The sequence below is a fragment of the Dendroctonus ponderosae genome, unplaced genomic scaffold, assembly GCF_020466585.1.
Source record: "Dendroctonus ponderosae isolate FM_Combo_2020 unplaced genomic scaffold, Dpon_F_20191213v2 Dpon_F_20191213_7, whole genome shotgun sequence".
NCBI lineage: Eukaryota > Metazoa > Arthropoda > Insecta > Coleoptera > Curculionidae > Dendroctonus > Dendroctonus ponderosae.
Window position 1 is genome coordinate 7,013,059 of NW_026018916.1, and position 23,949 is coordinate 7,037,007.

At 34.8% G+C, this 23,949-nt stretch overlaps 4 protein-coding genes and 1 long non-coding RNA gene across 7 annotated transcripts; 3 read left to right on the plus strand and 2 right to left on the minus strand.

The window, feature by feature from the left end:
• Positions 1-2,728: 2,728 nt before the first annotated feature.
• Positions 2,729-9,149, plus strand: LOC109546418 (modular serine protease). Of its 2 annotated transcripts, none has more exons than XM_019917373.2 (13): positions 2,729-3,002; positions 3,974-4,079; positions 4,131-4,253; positions 4,313-4,453; positions 4,505-4,678; positions 4,733-4,834; positions 4,882-5,111; positions 5,158-5,364; positions 5,448-5,612; positions 6,788-6,915; positions 7,475-7,639; positions 8,646-8,811; positions 8,870-9,149. In XM_019917373.2, exons 1-13 carry the CDS (start codon positions 2,960-2,962, stop codon positions 9,076-9,078), a joined length of 1,959 nt encoding a protein of 652 aa, XP_019772932.2. In that variant the 5' UTR covers positions 2,729-2,959; the 3' UTR covers positions 9,079-9,149. The 2 variants fall into 2 exon arrangements, with proteins under 2 accessions (XP_019772932.2, XP_019772934.2); XM_019917375.2 differs by having other exon boundaries at positions 4,891-5,111.
• A 2,144-nt stretch (positions 9,150-11,293) lies between these two features.
• LOC109546416 lies at positions 11,294-14,774 on the minus strand (the record flags this gene model as incomplete). The annotated part of the gene is given in 5 exon segments (XM_019917371.2): positions 11,294-11,676; positions 11,739-11,892; positions 13,360-13,528; positions 14,099-14,344; positions 14,405-14,774. Coding segments are annotated over 5 exon segments (1,077 nt in total). The 3' UTR covers positions 11,294-11,431.
• Positions 14,775-16,475: 1,701 nt separating this feature from the next.
• On the plus strand, positions 16,476-18,988 carry LOC109546417 (autophagy protein 5). Of its 2 annotated transcripts, XM_048668238.1 has the most exons (6): positions 16,655-16,743; positions 16,834-17,041; positions 17,106-17,325; positions 17,386-17,510; positions 17,785-17,982; positions 18,219-18,988. In XM_048668238.1, coding segments are annotated over exons 2-6 (651 nt in total). In that variant the 5' UTR covers positions 16,655-16,743; positions 16,834-17,040; the 3' UTR covers positions 18,326-18,988. The 2 variants fall into 2 exon arrangements, with proteins under 2 accessions (XP_019772931.1, XP_048524195.1); XM_019917372.2 differs by lacking the exon at positions 16,834-17,041 and having other exon boundaries at positions 16,476-16,743.
• An 856-nt stretch (positions 18,989-19,844) lies between these two features.
• Positions 19,845-20,181, plus strand: LOC125505116. The gene is made up of 2 exons (XR_007281928.1): positions 19,845-19,998; positions 20,063-20,181. It is a non-coding gene; the product is annotated as an uncharacterized LOC125505116 (long non-coding RNA).
• A 904-nt stretch (positions 20,182-21,085) lies between these two features.
• LOC125505115 lies at positions 21,086-23,649 on the minus strand. The gene has a single exon (XM_048668237.1). The coding sequence runs from the start codon at positions 23,163-23,165 to the stop codon at positions 21,984-21,986; it is 1,182 nt and encodes a 393-aa protein (XP_048524194.1). The 5' UTR covers positions 23,166-23,649; the 3' UTR covers positions 21,086-21,983.
• Positions 23,650-23,949: the final 300 nt, after the last annotated feature.

Below are 23,949 nucleotides of genomic sequence, written 5' to 3' on the forward strand. Positions count from 1 at the left end.
TCACGCAACGCATTCTTGATGTTAAGACGATACGAATCTCTCTTCAGCTTATAGTTGCAAAATATGTAAAACGAATTTATTAGGGCTTATTTTCAATTCACTATATTATTTCTATGATTAATTGTGTTTACCACACTTCAAAATGGATTTTTCCCCTCATATACCCTTTGATTCCTTTAGGATTAAATCTACTCAATTGAGTTTAATGTTTTTAGCCTTGGATTAGTTCAGTTAGAATTTTTTTTTGGAACATACGCGCGATCGTTTACATTATGTATACATATAGTGTGTCAAGTGAATCCTGTCTCTATAGCTCTTCCTCGTTTTACCGTATATTTTAAACAGATAGAACGTCTTCAAATCACCAAAATTAATTGATTTTTTAGTTCGATCCAGATACAAGTTGAAGCAGCGAAAAGTATTAAGTAAAGCTTTTAACGCCAAAAACGATTTCGTGCTTAAAAATGAGCATTCATACATATATATACATACAAAGCAAATAAGAAATTACGACAAAAAATACAGAAACTCAAGAAAAAGAAGAGTTTACACAAACCCAAGAAGAGCAATATGTAGAACCTCTTTTTGAAGAATATTAACCAGAGCCTAAATACTGAACGTATAAAACCCGCGTTTGAGCATATATTTTTAGGCAACGACCATACCACGTTGAATAATACCGGTTTTCGTCCGATCACCGAGGTTAAGCAACGTCGGGCGCGGTTGGATGGGCTGACCGCTTGGGAACACCGCGTGCCGTTGTCTTTTTGCTTCTTTGCAATGCAAGCAAATGTTGCAAATAAAATATATTTTACTTTCAGAAGAAAATTAAATTACATTTTACCTATTCCTGATCTATTTATAAATTAATAAACCAAGGATAATATTAAAACTATAAAATAAAATTATTATTGCCATCATGCGTTAAACAAGTTCAATATTTTATGGTTTCTATTGATTTATGAAGTTATCACTTCTGTCGAGCGTCCCGTGACGCACACCATTTTTTTAACCTGTTTTTGATAGAACAGTGCCAAAAAAAACGTAACTGGGGAGATTGATTTTTGAGCCGATTATGGAAAATATTCCATTTACCCTTTGTCAGAAGCACTCATAACTAAAAGTGTCTTTAGTCTTTTCTACTTATCCTACAATATATCGTTTGTAGATTTCAGAAATAGGAAACTTCATAACATAAAATATTATAGTTTCCTATCAAAACCGGCTGATTAATTGTCTACCATTTCTATTTTATTTATTATTATTATTAAAAACAAAATCACACTCTATGGAAGAGCAAGTAAAGCAACAATTAATGTATTTAATGAAGCTTGCATTTTAATATAAGTATTATATTAATTATTATAATTAGTAGAGTAGCCATTATATACCTAAGTGAATTCCTGACTTAAGTAAATAACTTTAAACTTCCTAACGCACATCAAAGAAATGTATAAAAATATATATGCATCTAAAAGACATGTAACGTGTATATTGTAGATATATTGAATGGAAGCATGGTTGTATACTCAGAAACATCACGCAACTTATTAATAATGGCGACTAATTGAGAGATGTTGTTACTTACCTGTTTTAGCAATTAATTAATGTATTCAACTTGCACCGTATAATTTAGAATTTTAGATATTTATTTATATTTATAGCATCATAACCAAACTTAACGTCTTAATGTCTGTCATGTTGACGGATTTTCCCTTCAGTCACAGACAGAGAGACAAGCTAGGGATGAGGACGAGTAACGATAGCGATATGATTTGCTGCCCATCCAACGAACTTGAGATCTAAATTTAAGAAAAAACTAAACTTAAACCAACTGGCTGATTCCAACCAGCAACAGTAAATATTAAAGAGCAATAATCGCAAAAGCTTGCCATTAAAGACATCTTTTAAATTTCACATATTTTTGACGTCATTGGCGGGAATTAATGCAAACCCAGTTTAACAGTCATTCAGCTAAATGCATCTTATAACTGATTTGTTTAAAACGTTTTAAACATTGATTAAGTAAATTTTATATAAAATGTAAAAATGTTTTAGATCGTTGCGTTTAAACCAGAATCCACTATTAAAAAAATTAGAGAAAAAAATCTCAAAGCAAGATAAACAAATGCAATTTATCCCAAGTTATCCCGAAATTATCAGGAATTCCATTATTACACATTTAAACAACTATGCTTATTTTTGGTCCGGGGTATTGATATAAAAGTTCGCACGTAACAAAAATAATATATATATTTTTTATTTAGTAAATGTCGCACTTTGCAACATGTTTTTCCTATTCAGCACGAACAGTATTGAAAGCCCCAAAAGTGTAAATCACGACAATTATGTTTTTTATATTCTGGTTCTAAAAGCAGATGGCTATTTTTAAAATTATCTGTAATCTACCTACGCTTCTTCGATTCATTCCAGTCCTAATAAACACAATTTTAAAGGTGTTATAAACTGGTTGAACTTGGAAAGATTGTACACCATAAGATTTATTTAAGAGACAAAGATGCAAAGAAAACAGGAGGATTTTACATCCACTTTAGGGCGTTCTATTGGATTTTCCGCATCAAGCCGCATCTTCATTGCGTGCAATCCCACAATGCCTTTTTTGGTACCATTCAACAATTCATTAAATACATTTGTTGGATTCCATCTAGTGTTTTCTCCGTGTACTTGTATGATGGAAATTCCGGTTTACTAATAACTTGAAATTCCAACAAACTTTGCTTTATTGGTGAAGATTTTGCTCAACGAGTCGAATCCATCCAATCTTCTTTAGCCATCTAATTAACAATTCGTGCCAACAGTTCATGGTTGAACAGACTTGGTGCTCGTTGTTTGTGTCTTACTTAAATTTGTTATTGAAATTAATTGATATCAGCAGTATTGAATGAACGCGAAAATTTATTTTCAATTATATGTGCAAATGGTGACGATTATTTAAACAATGGAAATAACTGTTTGGTGTTCGGCGTTGTTAATGTTAATAAGTAAGTTTTATTACAATAATAAAATAATTGTTAATGTTTTCTTATGTATACACTGACCATAGTTCCCAGACCGACCTGCCAATTCTTGTATGTCTCCCTAAATTGAAGGAACATAGTAGTAGTGTAATAGAGTGGTTTAAAAAATATAGACACATTTATCTATATGGAAAAAGTACACAATTACAATAAATTTGCAAATGCGAATTAAAGGTTTTACATCGGAAATTTCGCATTTCAAAGTATTATTGATTGGTAATAAAAAATATATGTACCTATTCACCCATTTTACTTTGTTTTAAATGAAGAAATTAACTTTCATATAGTTGAAACTATGAATTATTTATCGAAATATTGATATTCAGATAAAATGTTTATGTGTACCTGATATAAATAATACCGTTTGTTAATTAATAATGTCGACCCCAAAATACTAAGCCCGAAAAATTATATTTTAATTTCTTTACCGGTGGGTTTTAATACCAAATTTTTATCTGAAGAATGGTTAAATCTACTGCTTTTTGTGCAAATTAAGATCAGTTATCAATTTCTGAAAAGTTGTTCAAACTCAATCCGGAAAAGTGAATACATTTCTAACTTGCAGTTCCGTGCAGCAAACGAAGCAAAACTCAAGGGAACTTTTGAAATAAAATATGAAGACAGTAAAAAATCAAATTTTTGCCTAAAAAATAGCCGAGATCGTCCTGACGCCCTCTCACTGCAGACTCTAACAAATATTAACAGAATTTTCTAAATTTTCAATTTAATCATAATTTTTTTCTACCATAAATACTTTGAAAACAACCGCGATTCATCTTTTTGTTTGTTTTCCATTTCTTATAACATCGCAATTGCACTAATGGTGCCAACCAGCACTATTTTCTCAAGAAAATTTCTCAATTAATTAATTTTGCCATCATTAGAAACCACCATGTTTTTGCATTTCTGTTGCTTTATCTAACTATTCTGCTTAGGCACATTTTGCCAGTGTGCCACCTCCAGAGATCCTCATCACCCCTATCGCTCAACATATGAGAACAGCACATTAAAAAGGGTAAGACGACAATCCGCATGCAAAGGGTAAGTCGTTAGATCTCTGCAGATCGTTTTCCATTAATACAAGTTCTTCAGCGATTTTTCAAAATTCCAATGCGAAACCAATCCGGAATGCATCGACAGCGACAAACAGTGCGATGGAAAGGACGACTGTCCAGATGGAAGCGATGAAAAACAGTCGCTGTGCCAATCAATCGTGTGAGTATTAAATAAAACCCTCACCCAAAGATTCCGATCTAAAATGAAGCAAACCTCAGTTGTCCAGGGTTTCTTTTCCAATGTGAATACGGTGCCTGTATCAGTTTTGATCAAAGATGCGATGGCAAGAAGGACTGCAAGGATAATTCAGATGAAATCGGTTGTCCACCATTATTTCAAAAAATCAACACCAACTGCAGGTAACTTTCAGGCAAATGATGGCCCAACCAATTGCTTTGGAGCGTTTGCAGATCTGACCAGTTTGAATGCACCAATGGACAATGCATTGAAATAGATGGCCGATGCAACGGTGCCATCGAATGCAAGGACAAAAGCGATGAAACTGAGACGTTGTGCTTGAACACCGAATGTCCTGGATATACGTTCAAATGCAAATATGGAGCTTGTGTTAATGGCGATGCAGAGTATGAAGGGTTTTTTATTTAGTGAAAGTCAATCGATGGGAGTTTTTTCTGTAGATGTAACGGCTATCGCGAATGTGCAGACGGTTCAGATGAAGACAAGTGCACGCAAACTCCACCAACTACCACTGAAACTCCGGTTACAACGAACATTTCTGGGTGAGATCTAATAATGGGCAAGAGATAAGGGAGAGGAAAATCTACAGAGTTTTTAGGGCGCACTGTATCACGCCTCCTCAGCCTGAAAATGGAAAATGGATTAACTTCTTAAATGAGGGAGTGCAAGAGGTGCCAAATATACAGGTTCCCCTGAAGACCACGCTGAAATTTACCTGCAATGATAAGTACAAGCTATCAACCACCACAAAATCCGAAGAGTTCGTTTATTGCAGAAACGATGCTCAATGGAGCTTTACCGTGTTTCCCAAGTGCCAAAGTACGTTTGGAAATGTTGGTTTTATTCGCTACTTGGTGTCTTTTAGGGCTGTGCCCCAAAATGTACAATGGAAACAACGCGATTATCAGTTGCAAGCTGGACGGATCCATTGTTCCTTGTGAAATGGCCACTTTTGGAACCACAATGACTTTCACGTGTAATCCTTATTATGAACCAACTATTATTGGATTGAATACCATTAATACTTGTGGAGATGGGGTGTGGTACTACGACAATCCAAAATGCCAACCAAGTATGAAATATAAACACTTTAATCCAGGCTTTTTCGCACCCACTTATTAGGCATTTGAATAATAATAATTATTTTTTAAATAGTTTGCGGGCAAAAACAAGTTGAAGCCCAAACGTTGGTGGTTGGAGGCGCCCCGGTAAAAAGAGGCCAATATCCATGGGTAGCCGCCCTCTTCAGTAACAGGGAATCGGGAAGTTACACGAATATATGTGGTGGATCACTATTGTCTACATCTATAGTGCTTACAGGTATTTGTTTAGAATCTCCTATCAACTCGTCCAAAATCGAGAGAGCCCAAAAAAAAAGACTATCGTTTTTCTGATTTGGATAGAAATGTCTTCAAGCGTGGAAGTAAAGCGTTCTCTAAAAACGCTTGAATGTTAATGTTTAAATTACCTTCAAAGCAACATGGTCGAATAACTTCATTATTGAGTATTCCAGTCCTGTATGTAACTGTATGGAAAATTTCCTGTGAAGATGGGTTTCTTGGAGAGCTTGAAGGTTTTCGATAGATCACCGAAGATCATTTTGAAAATTGCTAATTACATGTCTTGTACATGTAGATTCACCGGAAAAAAGGTTCTTGGAAGACTATCAATGTGATCGTTCTTCTTTTATTTATAAATACGAACTATATGAGTAACTGGTTGGAAATGATGGGCACAGGTCATTTTCTTACAATGTGTCTTGCGTAAACGTCTTCCTTTGACCGAGAAGGACATACATTCTTCAGGATTATTTTTGCTCTTTCACAAGTTCGTTTTAGGAACGTAGCCTAAGTGTATTAATATGTATTAATCGAAGAGTTATAAAGGCTTTACTGAATGTTTGCTTGTCTGGAAAACAACCACTTGGGCCCCTTTGTTGATATTTTCACCACAATAATGTTTTTATGATAGGAAGAAAAAAAATTCCAAATTATAATTTAAATGAAACAACCAGCTTTTAATTTCTAGACTCCGATGGGAAGTAACGTAAAACTAATAAACAACTGTTGTTGACTTTGTGTTAAAGTTTATAGTCAGATAATTAGATGACTAAATGCATTCCACTTTCATAAAACCGCTCTTATTTACCAATTGGAATTTTAAAACATCAAAACAAAGCGACCTAAAAAGCAATTTCTCCAAGTGCACAGCTCATGGTCAGCACTTTTACCATTCTGTTTTACATATTCCAAAATTAATCGAGAATTGTGCACTTAAATTTTTGTGTAGAATCTTAAAACATTTCCACCTTTAAAATTTCCAATAAACTCCTCATTGGTGATTTATAAGAAGTATTAATATCTAGCACAGCTAATTAAATCTATAGGCAGCTGAATAGGAAGGTTTTAAAAAATTAATCCATGTGAAAAGACAATTAATATTAAATGGCAAGTAAAAGCAGGATATACTGATGAATAATTGAGCCCAAATTTCAGCTGCACATTGTGTGACATATCAAGCCACAGGAAAACCGATCAATAAAAAGTTTTTTAAAGTGGCAGCCGGAAAATATTACAATGCATATGGAGATGTAAAAGATATGGACACCACACAAGTTTCAGCGGTAAGTCGTGTAACGTAAATTTAATTTGTTAGCTAGAATGATGGAGGGTATTGAGCAATTCTGAAAGATGCATTTTTACAGCAAAAAGTAGAACATTATCTGAAAAACAAAACGCAACTCTTAGAATTCGCCTCCTTTCAATGCAATATAGAGTCATCTCAAAGATACTCATTATACAGTGGGTTCTACTTAAGTTCGCACCATATGGGAAAAAAGTGATAACTTCTTATGGCAGGGTGTGAATGGATTGGAATGGTTTCATTAGGCCGGTCGCCTATTGTCGCGAATTGTTATAATAGTGTGTAGACTGCGTTCCGTTCGTGTGAATATAGTGTGTAGTCCGTAGGCCGGTGCCTTTTGGATGCGTTTTCCTCCGAACTCCCGAACTGCTTTCGTCAGAAATCGTGCGAATGGTCCAATTTAATTGCAATGTATAGAAGTTCGTCCATTAGATCCGAAATCATTCGTACGAATTTGCACGAATGGTTCGTCAGAATTATAGTATATACGTTGTAATGAAATTGTCCTTTGAAAAGTTTAAACATATTTTCTGTTTCAGGTTAAACAAATTGTGGTTCAAGATGATTATCTGGGAGACATACAAAATTTCCGAGGCGATATTGCTTTAATTAAATTGGTAACCAGCTTTGCGCTATCCAAAGTGGTTCAGCCAGTCTGCACGTTTTCTAATGAGCAACTTCTGACTTCAAACAGCGTCGCAGCAGTCAGTATAGTCATTTTTACCTTCAAAATACCTTTTAAACGCCTTAAAGTACTTAGATATTTTTTTAGTTTAGTCAAATAATTGAAGAATTGCTGAGGGGAACAAAAAGGCCATAGTAGAACAATTTCGTTTTCTTAACAAGAGTTAAAAACGCATTAAACTTATATAGCAAAAAAAAACACTAATATATTGTATCATTAACAATTTTAAATTATTAAAGTTTGAGGCATTTTTGAAATTTATCTTCCGAGTCCACACTCGACTTGTAGAAGACGAAAAATATTGAGCATCTCTTTCAATTTAGTGCAAGTGGAGCACTTGCTAGAGTAAAACCAAGTGTGCTTTTTCAATGTAACTATCATTTGACTAGAAGGCCGCTATTGCTGAAATTTTTTTCTTTAAAAAACTTTGCTCGCAGAAATACAGGGTGCCAAAGTTTGGAAACAAATCATTTTTTATAATAATTATTTCAGTAGCGTCAAATTTTGTACACAAATACTATATAAGCAGCGCGAACTGGTTTTTCAGTTCAACATCAGTGGGGCGCGTTAACTGGGAGAATTTCTTCCTTTTTTGCGCCATCCTGAAGCGCAACAATATATTTTAAAAGAATAAACACATTTCGGTTCCCTGTATTCCTGTCAGAGGAAACATCTGCAAGAAAAGTTTTAAAATGAAAGTTGAAACTTTACTTTTGATGCCCTTTCACCGATGAAACTAAATGACGAGCAACATATACCATCCTGTAAATTAGCAAAGTTTCATTTTATTTTGAAAATTTTCAATAAGTGCTTTAAATTGAAACTTCGATTTATTCTTCAGAGTAAAAAAATATTAAGTTCAAACTTAAGTCTGCTAATAAGTATTATAAATAGTATTGTTTTTGCAAAAAGAAAAACTGTTTAAAACTTAAATCATTTTTTTTTCCAAATTATCGAACTTCAACTGTTCAACTCTCAAGCATTTAAACAATCCATTGTATAATACTTTAAACGATTTATTTTAGGTTGCTGGCTGGGGATATACTACAAGTAGTGGAAAACCATCCACAGTTTTACAGGAAATCGATCTCCCCTATGTATCCAATGAACAGTGTCGCACTGAATTGAGTCCTGATTTTGCTCAGAAATATTTACTTTCCGACAAGCTCTGCGCCGGCTATGTAAATAAAAGTAATAACTTCTAAAATCTATGTACCGACAATGATTTTAAGCTGATTCTCCCTTTTAGATATGAGTGTGTGTAGAGGAGACAGTGGAGGAGGTTTGGTATTTAGAGCCTCTAACAATCGGTATTACCTGCTAGGCATTGTTAGTCTAGCTCATTCCTTCCTGCAAAATAATCAGCAGAGCTGCGATATTCAGAAACGCGCACTTTTCACCGATGTGAGCAAATATAAAGAGTGGGTGTTAAAATATGCACAAATTTTGTCACAGTGACAAAATAAAGCCAATTTTGAGGGTTGTGTATTCACGAAATAATGGACTGCAATAAAAAAATTCAATTATTATGACTTTTATTCACTGAGTTAAACAGATAAGTTATAACAAGTATTTCCTGCCAAAGAGTCGAAGCAGTAAGTGAAGATAGATAAGTTCCAGTTTCTTGACCGATATCGAATAATTATTGAAAAATGGTTCATTTTCTTGGGAATTTGGTCTGGGCAGTGGTGAAGAAGAAAAAGAAAAACTTTTTTAGCTACCTTTAGCTTTAGCTAAAAAAGTTTTTCTTTTTCTTCTTCATCACTGCCCAGACCGAATTCCCAAGAAAATCAACCATCTTTCAGGTAAGTGAAGACAGTCAAAGTATGATAAACATATTCGGCGGAAACAATTCACAATTGTGAAAACGGGGGGTTTTAGAAGTATTTAATCAGTCAAAGTGTGGAAACTTATTAAAGAAACAGTATGTACGCTTTCCTCGTAGTACTTTTTAAGGCCAAATGTGATTACATTTTAGCACCCTCGAATGATATAATATTTCATACTAATATTAGGCAATTTATCCCTACGTAAATTACAGGACACAATTCACTTCTTAAGTATAAGGCAAAATTAATTCAAAGTTTTGTACCTTATCATAGTCAACATGTAAATGTTACGTTACATTAATTACATTAAACATTATATATGTACTTTTAGGCATAGTTAACATGTAATTTCAATAAAATAAAGCTGATATAATAAAAACATATTAAATTATGTCATTCAAATGGCTTTTATACTGAGAAATTGAATTTATTCGTGAGAAATGGCGTTGAATTAATGACGAACTGGATAAAATTACAAAGATTTGATTTATTTTACAAGCAATGGGCGCAGTCGAGTTTGCTTGGATATATGAATATTTTTTGAAGAAACTGCATTCGTCATTTAAATGCTCTGTTTCTTCTTCAGTTGTTTGCTCTCTAATTTAGAAATAAATAAGTTTGAAACCAGAGCTGTAGAGGCTCAATAGGCGACTTTTTTTCGTATAGACAAAACTACATTTCATAGCAAAAGAGTTAGATTTTCAAGGCCATTGCTTGCAACTAACTAGTCAGTTTATCGTAGGCCTGGGTAACACTGTGTTGAGTTGTTGCCGCTCTCTGAGTTAACGAGTTATAACTCGTTGCTTAATGAGTTATAATTCATTTGTTAAAGCTTTACGAGCCTCGAAACTGGAATTTTCATATCTAAAAAACCGTTAGAATTTTCTAGCAAAATTAATTTTGCAATTTTTGACTGAAAACTGAAGAAAATTATGCTTTTTTGCGTTTTCGATTAAAAACTTTTAGTTTTTGTGGTCGGTTTTGGAGAAAACATGAATGGTTTTCGGGAAAAAACGGTAGGAATTTATCTTCGTTTTTGTCCCAAATTCGACACTGAAAAAGTTTTTGTAAATTTTTTACAGAGCTATAAATTTATCTTGTAATTTTTCGCGTAAAAGTCCTACAGATCGTCAGTATTTTTAAGTGAAACTCTACCAAATAGACCGTTTTTGAGTCAAGTAAAAAAAGTAATGCAAAAAAATCAGTCAAAACTAAAAAACCCCATTTTCTAACAAATTCTACAGTCTTCAGAGGAATGGACGTGACGAGATTTCCCATTAATCTGTTATACACTTTTGCTTATTTTGTTTATTTTTTGGTAGAAAAATGTTTAATGTTTGTTCCAAATTCGAAACTGGAAATAGATTTCAAAACTTGTTAGAAAGCGACGAATTATTCGAAATTTTTTTCAAAATTTTTCGGGGAAAACTACCTTGAGATTATCAGCATTTTTAAGTGAAACTTTAGAAAATTGAGCATTTAGAAGAAAAAGCAACTTAGCTAAAACTGGAAAATTTTGAAACTTGAAGACATTTTAAAAACATTGTTAATAAATGGTCAGCAGATAAATATTCAATTTCTGCACACCTCAAATTCAACAAAAAAACTTCGCCTTGAAAATGGGGGTGCGCTTACCCCACCTTGCCTTACCAGCACAGGTTTTTCACTTACCTCCCAGGACCGGTTTCGGACCATTAAGCCTTCATCAACTGGGCTTAGCTTGCAAATGAATACCGTTATTCGTCGTTCGATTCAGATTCGAACAGAAGTTAAATGTAAATTTCAGACAGATAAATCCCAATCCATTGCTCCAATGTAGCACAAAAGAACAAGAAAAACAATAATTCTGCTAATCTCCATTGATTTGAGGTTGGTTAGAATTATTCATCAACTTATAGCAACACCTATAGCTATTACAGCATTAACAAATATCATGATGTTAAAGTGCACGTGAATTGCAATTCACATACCTTAAAGTCAACCTACTGGACTCCTTCTACGAAAGCGGTGTCATCCAGAGTGTGCAACCAGTTGAATATCATCATGTTCCTTTCATACTTGGAAAGTGGCTTTCCTCGCTCCCTTTCCACATCTCTGATAGTCAACGGTAAGTTCTTGCCGGCTCTGGATTTAGCGGCTCTTAACATGGCCGCATTGGTGCTACTCGAAGTGGTGGGACTCTTGCTGGGTGTTGGACTTGAACCGGGCACTGTCAGTCTTGTGGGACCTTCAAATATTTATTTAATTTTTAAATGAAAATGTATATAAAAAGTACTAAAAATCGCTTACCGGGAACGATTACGTTTTGCGAACAAGGATCCAGACTGGCTTGGGCTGTCGAAGGAGTTACTTCAAGACGGTCCAAGTTAAATTCGCTTTGGGACAGTCTCTCCAAGGCTTTGTAGGTGGTTAGTAATCGTCTTCTTATATAATTCTGGCGCACCTAGAAGAACCACAGGATTTTTCTTGATTAAACTTTCAGTTTTCAGCGTCAATTGTCTGAGTCTGAAGGAGAAAAATAGGCAAAGAAAATCCGTGCCTATTTTAATCCAAACCTGGGATCTATGGAGAAACAGTTGCTCGGTTGGTGCAGGCGGTTTTCTCATAAGTTGACATCCCCCCTAGATCGTTTATTTCAGAAAAAATTGTGAAAGTGAGCAACACAAAAGTTGTTTCATTTTACTCAAATTTTTTGAATCCATCTTGAAAAGATTTTATCTCGCTTGCACCCAATGACTTCGCCACACTGCTGAATTTTCAAATTTCGCCTAATTATAGTTTGCCAGGTATCGACCACGGCGGTTCCTGGTGGGACACCCTGTATACGCGATATACAGGGTATCCCGCAAGCACATGATCAAAAGGAGACTGCGATATTATTTGCATCAAAAGAAGACGATCTGACGTAACTTTTATTAACAAAAAATGTCTGACTCCTCTGCTATTGATGGTCAAAGGTCTTCAAAAAATGTATCTTTTTTGAAATATCGGGAGAATCGTCCGATGTATTTTGGGGAAACTCGCTGTGAATTTGTTCTCATGTAAGACTCATATTTTGATAAAACAATGGAGTTTATCCGTTTTGGACAAGTGGTGAATTATTGAGTGTCGTGGTACACAAACTACCAGAACTTTTTAGTTGCAGGATGAAATCAACTCATTTTTTTTAGGTTGATGCACTAATCATTTGTTCACAATTTTGTGCTCTTCGTAAAATCTTGAAGCACTCATGGTTTTGCGAAAAAAAATCTGTTTGCTTGCCACTTAACAATGTTAGACATTAACTGCAATATTGATAGATATCTATCGTCTATTTTGTTTCAAAATTTTAATTCTAATGTATTTTATTTTACATTTATGATAGTGAATTACTTTTTGTTTCACACAGAAACTTTCATTGTTTTATTGGCGTGAGATTTGCTGTACATTGAGGAAAATAAATAATTATTATTCCTCCCTTGGGAGTTATTGAATTCGAGTTTTCAGAAGCAATTTAGTACGAAGCGGTCAAATATGAAACATGTTTCGAATGTATAAACCAGTCATCATCAGGCTAGCAACACATGCATGAATAGATAGCAAAAAATAAAAAAAAATAGAGCCTTTCTTTAAATATAAAGTCCTGTAAAAACACATAAATCTCCAAAGTGCTTCTGAATTTTACACTCGAAACATGAGTAGTTTACTGGATTATACTAACTAACTAAATTGCTTGTAGAGAAGACTGTGTGTTCCTTACCAAGATATTATTAATAACCGACAGATACCTACGAGTAGGTCACTTATGGTATGTAGCCCTTTTTTTTCTCTGTTTGCATCTCATCTCATTTCTTCCATGATAGTATGATGGTTATCCATATTTAACATTCATCCAGATTTAAGATATAGAACTAATAAAATGTACACTTACTTTTTTATTTACTGATCGGATGAAATCGGCCGGAGTAAAAGCAGGAGGAGGAGGAGTACTGGCAAGAGGCTGAGTGTTGGCATTGGTAGTGGACGATTGACCTCCATGAGGGGACGGTAATTGTGAAGTTGATGCAATATCACCAACTGCTACCCATGTGGAACACGATCTAAAAAAAACAGACTTTAAAAAAACAAATTTTCTCAAATACATTTAGTTTCTACTGTGAACTTGAAGATGTAAGAATCTATCAGCTGTAGATGTTCTTAATTATTGCATTGAAACTTGGAATCGAACGTTATTGAAGGGAAAAACTTGAAAAAACCAAAAAACAGCAAAATCTAGACGAAGTCGAGCGAATGTTGGAATATTTTGCATCCTTACCCTCAGTGAAAAAAATATCAGTTAATCAATGGATAGAAGATGACTATTTGAGAATGAACCAATTGGAATTCTTGAATGTCTTTAAAAGCTTCTTTCTGCAGAACATCGCTTGCAGATTTCGTTTAGTGGCAGTTATCGACTTTGAACAACCCAAACATAAAACTAAGATATTTCGAAAAAAAAATAAAAATCAATTTTCTTTAGTCTATTTTAAATCTTCAACCTTGTTTAAATATTTAAGCACCCCCTGCCAGAAACGCACACTTTTACGCTCAGTATAAAAGAAACTCTTCAGATAGTTATGTAAATATTCGAAATTCATCAATACGTTTTCAGCGAGGTTATTCCCGCTTACCTCGATGTGTGATCAAGTCTGGCATGCTCCAATAAAAATCCACTTCGTTGCAGCGAGTTGAGAGCTAAGTCAGACACAGCGTTTCGAAGCCCTTGCAAAGTTGGACCTTCATCAGGAGACGGTAGCTGACTGATATCGCTGGTGCTGAAGCTCTTTTGAAGGCCAACAGCTGAGGACAAGGCTGCACAACTACGTATCAGCTCTGTCTCCTCCTCAAACCAAAGGATTTCCGGTATATCGGCCGGTCTAAAACCGAAATTTCGCATTGGCTTCGGATTGTAATTACTGTCGCTCTATGGAACGCACCTACTTTGGCTTCTACTGTCCGGATTAGGACTGTGGCCTCTATCACATTTGGAAAAGTTCAGCAATCGTCTGCCTCCAGTTGAATCAACAGAACTCACAGAAAATAGGGAAAGATCAGTGGTGACACTCTCATGGCTCGGGGATCTTAAAATGCGACATGCCACACTCAAAACCGGCGTTTGAGGAGCAATCAAGTTGGGAGTCTCATTGGGGTTTTGCGGATTGTCCATAGACGACATTTCTTCGATTAATGTTATCACCATGTGATAGAAACGAATTAATTTTATTCCGTTCGTTATATTCGAAAACACTTGCTCATTTTAACAACACCTGCTTTCCAAGAACTTCCACAGGTGAAATATACTCGAATTTTCAGTTCAATTTCAATTCTACACATATAAATGTATCACAAATCACTAATTTTTCTGGGCTCGTACGATGATATGTGCCTGTTTATGTCTATATATTTTTTTATTCTGGGCACACGCGGGCGGAATTGGATGCAACAGGAATCTAATGCGCTTGTGTTCGAAACAGGGATGTAAACTCGATCAATAGTGTTATACAAAATACTGCAGGGGTGGATTATTTCTGGGATTGTTTGCTATTTGGGCGATATTTTTAATTGCTATTTTCCAAAAACGTTACAATAGGAATTAACCCAGATACAGATTGCATAGCAGAAACCAGCGAAATTCACCGGAAATAATCTCTTTACTGATGAGCAAGAACGCTCATTTTTACATCATTTCAAAGAGAACTAAATGGCCTTTTTAGGAAGTGAACCATCGATAAGAAAAAGGTCTTGATTTCAAGAAGTTTTAGATTTGCGTGTTTTGTTTTGAGTTGCATAATCGACTCAAACATGACGCTGCCTTTTTCGAAGTTTCTCGAGTATCATTTGGGCCACATAATTCGTTTCGGCATCGTTGGGTAGAGAATTGATCAAGTTTTTGAACTGTTTTATCATCGGCCTAAACGATATTTTCATCATTGTACTCTGTTGATTGCGCTCATAAAAAGCGGTCATTTTATTACAATTTAAATTTTCCAGAGAAACGTCTTCAGAAATTCAGATAATAATAATTTCTTCATCGAAAATGTTAAACCGCGTTGGTTTTATGAAAATTCATAATTTTTTGAACATTAGAGGGAAAAATGCCTATTTTAAAAGTAAAGACTCGTAGAAGTTTCAGATTTTATATTTGAACATTTACGGAGCTTTCGAAACTTCATTGAGTGTATATCTCGGAAATGGTCGAATATATCTTAACAACATTCAATAAAGCGTCTCTTAAATTGTTCTAAAGAACTGCGTTGTTAGGTTTTATCAGAATTTAATGATTTTTAGCCAATTAGCAAAGGAATAATGCAAGTGTTTAAGGAGCTGTACGGTTGAAAAGCCGTTTAAATTAGTTGGAATTTAGCATTATGTGAACATTTTCGGATAAATTTTACTTTTCGAATTTTTTTTAAATTTAAAATGGCTATAGCTACTTATAAAACGTATACATTATACGTATTAAATTACAATTCTTTCGCGCTTTTGAGGATTGCGCAATATAATAATCCTACTTTAAAGTAAAACTAGAAGTAATTTTAGTTGATAAAACAAAGTTATTTTTTGTTGCTGGTAATAAGAAGAAACTATTTTTTACATGGCGCAAAATTGTATTTATTTTTTTTGTTGGAAATGTTTATTTCTACATTTACAGCACCCTTGTCATGTAAAGTGAAGATAAGTTGGTTCGGTCAGTTTTAATAAAATATGGACCAAAAATATCTGTATAAACACAAATTCGTTTTCAGCAATTAGTTTTTTTTAATAAATGCTTTTACACATTTCATTACGAAAACCCGACATATTTAAGCACCCTAAAGCACATTTGAAAAACGCATATTTTTACAAATTATACAGAATGTTGGTTTATAACAAATTTGTTTAAAAAATAACTTTTGCAGATTTTTGCATAAATATTTTTTTTGCACATCCAAAAAAATTTTGAGTTTTTATCAAATAAAATTATACAAAATATTATCGATAATCTCCCTCAACTCTAGGACTTTATGTCTAAAGTTCCTGTGGACTGACAGTATCCATAACCTGAGTTTATTAAGTTTATGCGAAATTAATATAAACAATAAATACATATTGTGTTTTTCTAGCATTTCCTAGCATTAATGTTCTAGAATTATGGCAAACGATAGAGAAATATTAAGGGAAGTATGGGAGGGAAAATTGCCGGTTTGCTTTAAACTAGATCCAGATGAAGTAGTGGAATTACAGCAGCCAGATCCTTTTTATTTGATGGTACCCAGGATGAGTTATTTTCCTTTAGGTTTGTTAATTTATGCATTATTGTAGTTTACTCTGTTTTACATACAATTTGTTAAATTGTCTACTTACTGCTCTGTTTTTTTTTAATTAGAATGGAAAGATGAAAATCGAAATTTCTGTTCCGTGAAAATAGCCCAACTAAAGGAACAATTTAGATTTTAGGCTCAAGGCACTTTAGGAATAATTAGCATATTTGTTTCCACAACGTTATGAGCAAGCCAAACTTTTCAAAAGCACAATTGCACGAACGAAACAAACGAATGTTTAAAGCTGGCAAAGGGCACTAAATTTTAGACAAAGTTGTGGTCATACAGAAAAAATATATAACTAATTCTAAAAATTAAATTCTTAATATTCCCGTAGTGACTGACAAGATAAGAAAACACTTTGTTAAGTACGTTGCGAATGGCAAGCAAGAACAGGAAATGTGGCTCAAATGCAATGGGCAACCAATGAAATGGCACCTTCCCATCGGACTTCTGTACGATCTTTTAATTGACAGTGAAGATGAGGCTTTGCCATGGGTTATCTCTGTACATTTCGATAAATTTCCCGATTCAAAAATTTACAGATTAAGTAATAAGTATGTTGCGAGTCCTTTCATGCTTTTTCAATGCTAAAATTGGAAATTTGAAAATTACAGAGAAACAGTGGAGTCCTACTTCATGTCATGCATAAAGGAAGCAGACGTTTTGAAGCATAAAACCCAAATTGCTACTAATATGCAGAAAAAGGACCACACTCAACTTTGGCTGGGTCTGCAGAATGGTGAGAGTATAACGAGACGTTTTTAAAATTTTTATGGAATCGATTATTACACTAAGATCGCTTCTCACCTCCTAATAACTGACTGAGTTCTAATAGAAATAGCAACTTGAACTAAAATAATTTTAAAATTATTGGAGACTTCAGCCGTTATGTTAATAATAACTTTTTTAAAAATTATTAAATAACGCTATAAGCATAATTTCAATATCTTCGTTAATATTTGTTTTTTTTTTTCATTAGACAGTGTAGCCTAAATTTCATTTTTTTTCCGCAGATAAATTTGATCAGTTTTGGGCCGTCAACAGGAAGCTGATGGAAGTTTCAGGAGAAAGCGACCATTTCAAATACATTCCCTTTAGATGCTACCTTGAAGATAGCTATAAGCAAAAATTGGTGAAACCAGTAGCTGAAGATGGCAGCCGGAAAACACTGCAGCATTTATTAAAGGAAGTATTTCCGGACAAGCCTAACGGTAAGTTTTGATTTCAGCACGTTGTTCGGTTTGCATACCGTTTATCTCCAACACGATGAATAATATTTTTTGAGCAATTTCCGTTTACACCAGTTAATTTTTTCAACAAGCAGAAACGAGGATTTTAAATGTTTCCTAAAAGCGTTAATGGATTGTTTCTAAATTGGAGCATCTACATTGCAAAGCAACACTTTTAAGAATCAAGAAAAAAACTAAATTTAAATAATATTTTTTAGTAACTGTAAAAATCCATGGACTGATTGTACCGCTGGACACACCTTTACAATGGATGTCGGAGCACTTAAGTTATCCTGATAACTTTCTACATTTATGTGTTGTGTAAATGATGATAGCCATAATTATTTACATCCTGAGGACTTGAAACTGACAGAGTAGCGCAGCTGTTGGGATGAAAACATATATACATTTAAAGGTTCACATAATCTGTATTGTAAGATTTGGAAAAGACGCAGAAGTGAATATATTTTTTAATCTCAATGTGAAAAAATGCACTGCAATTAGAATTTACATCAACGCTTCTTGGATTTTACAGAAAAAAACTTAGTTTATTAGTATTACGCTGACCACGACACGTCTTATTATTTTCTTGTAAAAGCGAAGACCCATTATATAAATAAAACTTGCTAACGTACTAAATAATATTTATTTCGTACGTTTCAATTTAAAAGTTTTCATCGGATGTAAGTTCGGCAAAGCTCTCTGGTCTGAAAACATAACCGTCATGTATCTATCTAATAAGAGTATGCTCTCAAAGTCCATTTGTTTGGTTTGTGCTAATGACAAGTTTCAGTTACAGTCCATTGTGATATTGTTAGAAATTTAAATAACATTTAATGTGTAGGTGCTTAAGTACTTTGAACAAAATACATTCTGGACTTCGTGCAGATTTGTAGATTCAATTTCGTTTGTATTTGCATGCAAGAAGTCAAAGCCATTGTACCTTTTGTATTCATTTAATTAAACAGAATTATTCAATAGCTTTAAAGCAAGGGTATTATTTCTAGTTTTAAGGTGAAAAGGTTTTATTGAATTTGTGGATCGACATATGTTCAATGACCATCACTAATGTAGATCTAAAAGAAATAAGGAATAGATAATTTGAAGAAATTAGTCCGGCTTAGGGAAGTGCTTTTGCAAAGTCTATTTAATTTGAGATTCATCGAATGGTTTCTATTAAAGCAGTCATTGGCAAAGAGCACATTTGTTGCATTATATGTATTTGTAAAGTTTGGGAAAATCTAGAGCAAATATCGCTGAAAACAAACAGAATTTTATTTAGAGGATCGATTAAAAAAGTGGCAAGTAAACATGAGAACGTCGAAAGACTTAAAACCTGCGGTGTAGTAATAATTTAGTTAAAATTCAGAAGCTACAGGGCTAATAAGAAAGCGAAGTAGTTTAAAGCTAAAAAAGCTACACTTTTTCACCGACTTGAGGCTTAACAGCCCAAAATGCTCAACAGTTTCAAACAGTCCTAACTCTTTTGAGTAAGATTTGACATATTTTTATTCTATGTGGACTGATTGATAACTGGATTACCCTTTACTATTATAAGAAAGAAATCGTTTTAGTGTAATGTATTTTTCCTAAATATTGATATTTTTATCTATTGATTTCATGAGTGCAGCTTTTGAATTTTCTCACTTGATCAAAACACATATTTGATAATTTGTTTATTCTGCTAGTTTTTGCTGTGACCCTTATTCTTGAAACAATAACAATCCAATTCTACATAGTATGGTGGAGGAGCGAACTAATGATTGAGAAGCATTGAGATGGCGCGAGATGGACAGATAATACACATTGACTGTGATAAATCTGTTTCTGATGTCGCAAGATCCTGCAATAAATAAAACAACCGGTTAAGTTTATTTATAGTCTGCTACTTGGAATATGATTCTTTGTTTTCGTGACCTGTCTGAAAATTCAGAAAAGTTATCTACTTAATTGGGATTAGAGACGAATCAAATGGAATTTGGATTATATATATTGAATGTAGGTATATTCAATGAGCCTGTCCAAAATAATAATATCTTTACATTTGCTTTCATATATACAGAGCGTCTGGTGATAGCTTACGATTAGTATCCAACGCTTAAAGCTGATGCTGATCACGCATTTTCCGAACAAACTAGATCAATCTGTAATATTAATAAATATTAGTGTTGGTACAAAAAAGTTCGTAATTTGCGGCTCTATCCCGCAGTGGCAGTTAGAGCTTTGCAACTCACCCGATTCTCTAAATATGAGCCAAAAACCAACAGCGATTTTTAAAACCCGCAATAATTTTGAATTTTCGCATTTTGCGTGAAAACGAGAAACATCTCTAAAATTACTTTTATTATAAAAAAGGTCGTAATTTACAGCTCCATCCCGCAATCGCAATTAGAGCTCTGCAGCTCACCCGTTTCTGCAAATATGGTTAGTACAAAAAAAAAGGTTTATATTGTTTCATACGTTCCCATAACCATAGCTCAATTTGTCATTTTATTGGAAAATATGTATCCCTGAGACATAAAAAATCACGAAAACTTGGTAGCAAAAAAAACCATTCAGTTTTTTCATGACTGGGAAACTGCTTAGAATATTTTAATAGTTTCAGTTTTTGAAGCATTTTTGGGCTGCGTGTTGAATTGAACTGATTTACCATAAAGTGAAAAGTTTACAAGTGTCTGTTCAAATTGAAAGACAAAAGGTCTTTTTGCAAAACGTTCCGATTTCCAGAAAACCAAAGAAAATTTAACACACTGCGAAAATGTTCAACTCAGTACCAATTCATTACTTTTACCACAGTCGATAGAAGGCTTTATTTTTCACTGCAATATAGTTGGTATTTTCTGTTTTTCGTAAAATAATTCCGTAGTGTTGGCTGAGTAGGTTCATAATACGTTAATACACTCAGCATACATTTAAAAGTGACGCATTGCCCGAGTAAATTTTCTTTGTTGCAATTATGTGCCATATGTTTGTTTAGCAATGCTCGGTTATCTTATCAGGGCAAATTCAAGCGTTCGCCTACAATTTTTTTGTCACGTAGATAGTAATTAGTCATAATTATTTCGAAATTAACAGACACATTGGCTTCATGTATTACGTTTTTATTTTTAATAATATATAAAAAATTTGCAAATATAAAATATTACAATATTTATAAACGTTTTGACACTTTGCAGCTGCATTAGCTCTTCCTCAATTTATGTACATTTGTATCTCAATTAGTAAATATATTAAAAACAATTTCCTCATTATTAAAAATATATTTTAGTGTAAATGTTAATTATGAAAATTTTCTTATAATATATACAACTATATTTATCGTCTTTTTTTAGAAATAATTTAAAATCTAAATCACATACCGTTTTAATTACAATCAAGTGAACCTCAAATAAAGGTTTGCAATATAAATTGGCGGTGCTCCACTAATTTACAGGACTATGGCAAAAATGGCGTGAACCATAAAAAATCTCGCCCATCGTTTACAGAAAATCGTACTTACACTATTAAGTAGAAATACAAAAATATTGCGTAAGTATATCAGGTATTTATAAGTAGGATTACATAGCTGCCTAAGTGTAAACATTTTGGCACATTGAATTCTTATCACTAAAAGGCACACTGTTAAAACTTTGTAACAAATCTATACGTAGATAAGTTGTTGAGGCGGCTTTTTTACAAACTGCTTGTTGGGTATTTCTCCTCAAAAAAAACAGAATTTCTTCACGTCTTTTATTACAGATTGATTTATATTTATATTTGTCTGTCTTTTTTTAAGACACAATTTTTGAGGCGTAATACCCAACAAGCAGTATGTGAAAAATCTATATATGTTTAGGGTTCTTTTTAATTATATTGTAAATGAGCAAAGTGAATGAAGGCTTCATCTAGAACTAATAATGAGCAAATCGGTGCAACACCGTAGCAACGATCTAGAAAAGAAACTGCTGCTGTTGTACTTTTGTATGATGATGCATGTTTTGGCCTCAATATTCCACTTTGATTTCCCCTTTCAACTCACTAGTGTGTCTTAGCTCATAGTGGGGTGTCCATTTAAAGTCGTCTCTTGACGGACTGTTGTATTTCATTATAACAGCCCTCGGGTTTCCTTTGCATAACGAATCTGGAGAACAATCAATGGCACTTAAATCGAGATCGAGTCCGCACGATCCTCGGCGCTTCAACTGGGTGTAGGCGGGCGGCTCCTCATAAGGGATGTAGGTGGGGCTGGGAAGGTAGCGCTCCAAGTGATACTTGGGACTGAGGTCCGTGTAATAGGGCGAGCCAAGTAGTGTAGTTTCCGGACCTTTCAGCTCATGACTAGCACATTCGCACTCGTACTTGATAGCATCCTGAACTATATTGTTGTTATTATAATATAATTCAAATGAGCTTCTGGATAAAGACAGAGACTGGGGACTGTAGATGTTTTGTATAAGAGGGGGTGTTACTGGGAGCGATGTTGATGAGACTGAGTTGCCGAAAGTGACGCTGCTGCTACTGACCTCCCGGTCATCATCCAAATAAGGTTTGAACAACTTGGCCGGTTTAGCGGTGGCGCTGACGGTATCCGCTTTCCTCTTATTGCTTTTCTTGGACAAATCCCACACATCAGGTTGTCGCAAAGTAGGCAGACTTGTTGACGGCCCCAGCACAGGAAAGTAGGCGGCTACGGACGGAGAGGCGTGCGGTGAGGTGGCCGTCCGCTTGAACGACAGGTCCATAGGTTTGGCGGGGTCAGGGGAACATATAGGCGCCATGTGGTGCGCCCGAAATCCAGCAGGGGGCTCCATTGCAGGAACGCGCGCTTCGCTAGCCAAGCTGGCGCTTCGAAGAGCGCTGCTTTCGTCGTCTCGCTGTCTGTGGCCGTTCAAGGCCACCTCACTTTTAACTGTTTGTGTGGATAACTGGTGTTTGCCACTCACCCCACTTCTAAGAGCGCCCTCAACTTGTAGCCATTTTTGAATTTGCCGACGATGAATTCCGTACTTTCGGGCCGTAGCCCTTTGGTTCCCTTTACAATCGCCATCGTTCCGATAGGAGTCGAGCACTTGCAATTTGAACTGCGGCGAAAAAATTCGTCGCGATCCGACGCCCGTTTTGCCCTCGGGCTTGCACTGAACCGCACCAACATCGCGTTTGATTACAGAATTTAGTCCGTGTGCCATTTTTGCACTGTGTGACTACTGAAATCGTAATTAAATATGAAATAAAACACCAAAAAGCAACAAAAATGACGGAGGTTTCAGCACGTCGAGCTTACGTAGCCACCATTTTCAATCACGATGTTCAGAGAATTCCCCCTCTTGACGTATCCGAACTGTAAAAGCCAAATTCATCAACGAAATGCCCACCAATACCGTCTCTGTTGTGTACAGGGAGACTGTTTGGCGCCCACTATTGCCACTCTCACTCACTCCAATGAACACACTGGGTGGCATGACATCCGTTTGGAAAACAAGTTTGTTTCCAGTGAAGCCAAGTCTTCAACACCCTCGCCTACTTGTTTATCTTTACTATTTCCATCAAATTCTTACTGCATATGGTGTAATTTCAATTGCATTCACCATTGCACTGATCCATGATTTGCAAACCAGTTAAAAAACAAATAATCAGCCAAAATACTGCACTGGAATGCGAGGAATCGTCAACCTCGCTTTGGTCTCACCAGACAAGCTGTCGCCAGGCAGGGCTTGCTAGACACAGCGTCGTCTTGGCTTTTCTTTTCTTTCATTCATGGGAGGGAACGGTCATAGTACTCGGTCCTTTTTCCTCTCATACGTAATTATTGGCAGCTTAAGATAAATCTCCACTTAAAATTCATTATGGCACTTTCCAATCGTGGTTTTTCCTTTTGTGGCTTGTAAAGTTACCTATTACTATACATACTTCCAGCATTGAATTATCCTAATATTCTAATCTAGAATGCTTGATGGACATGTAGACGAACAC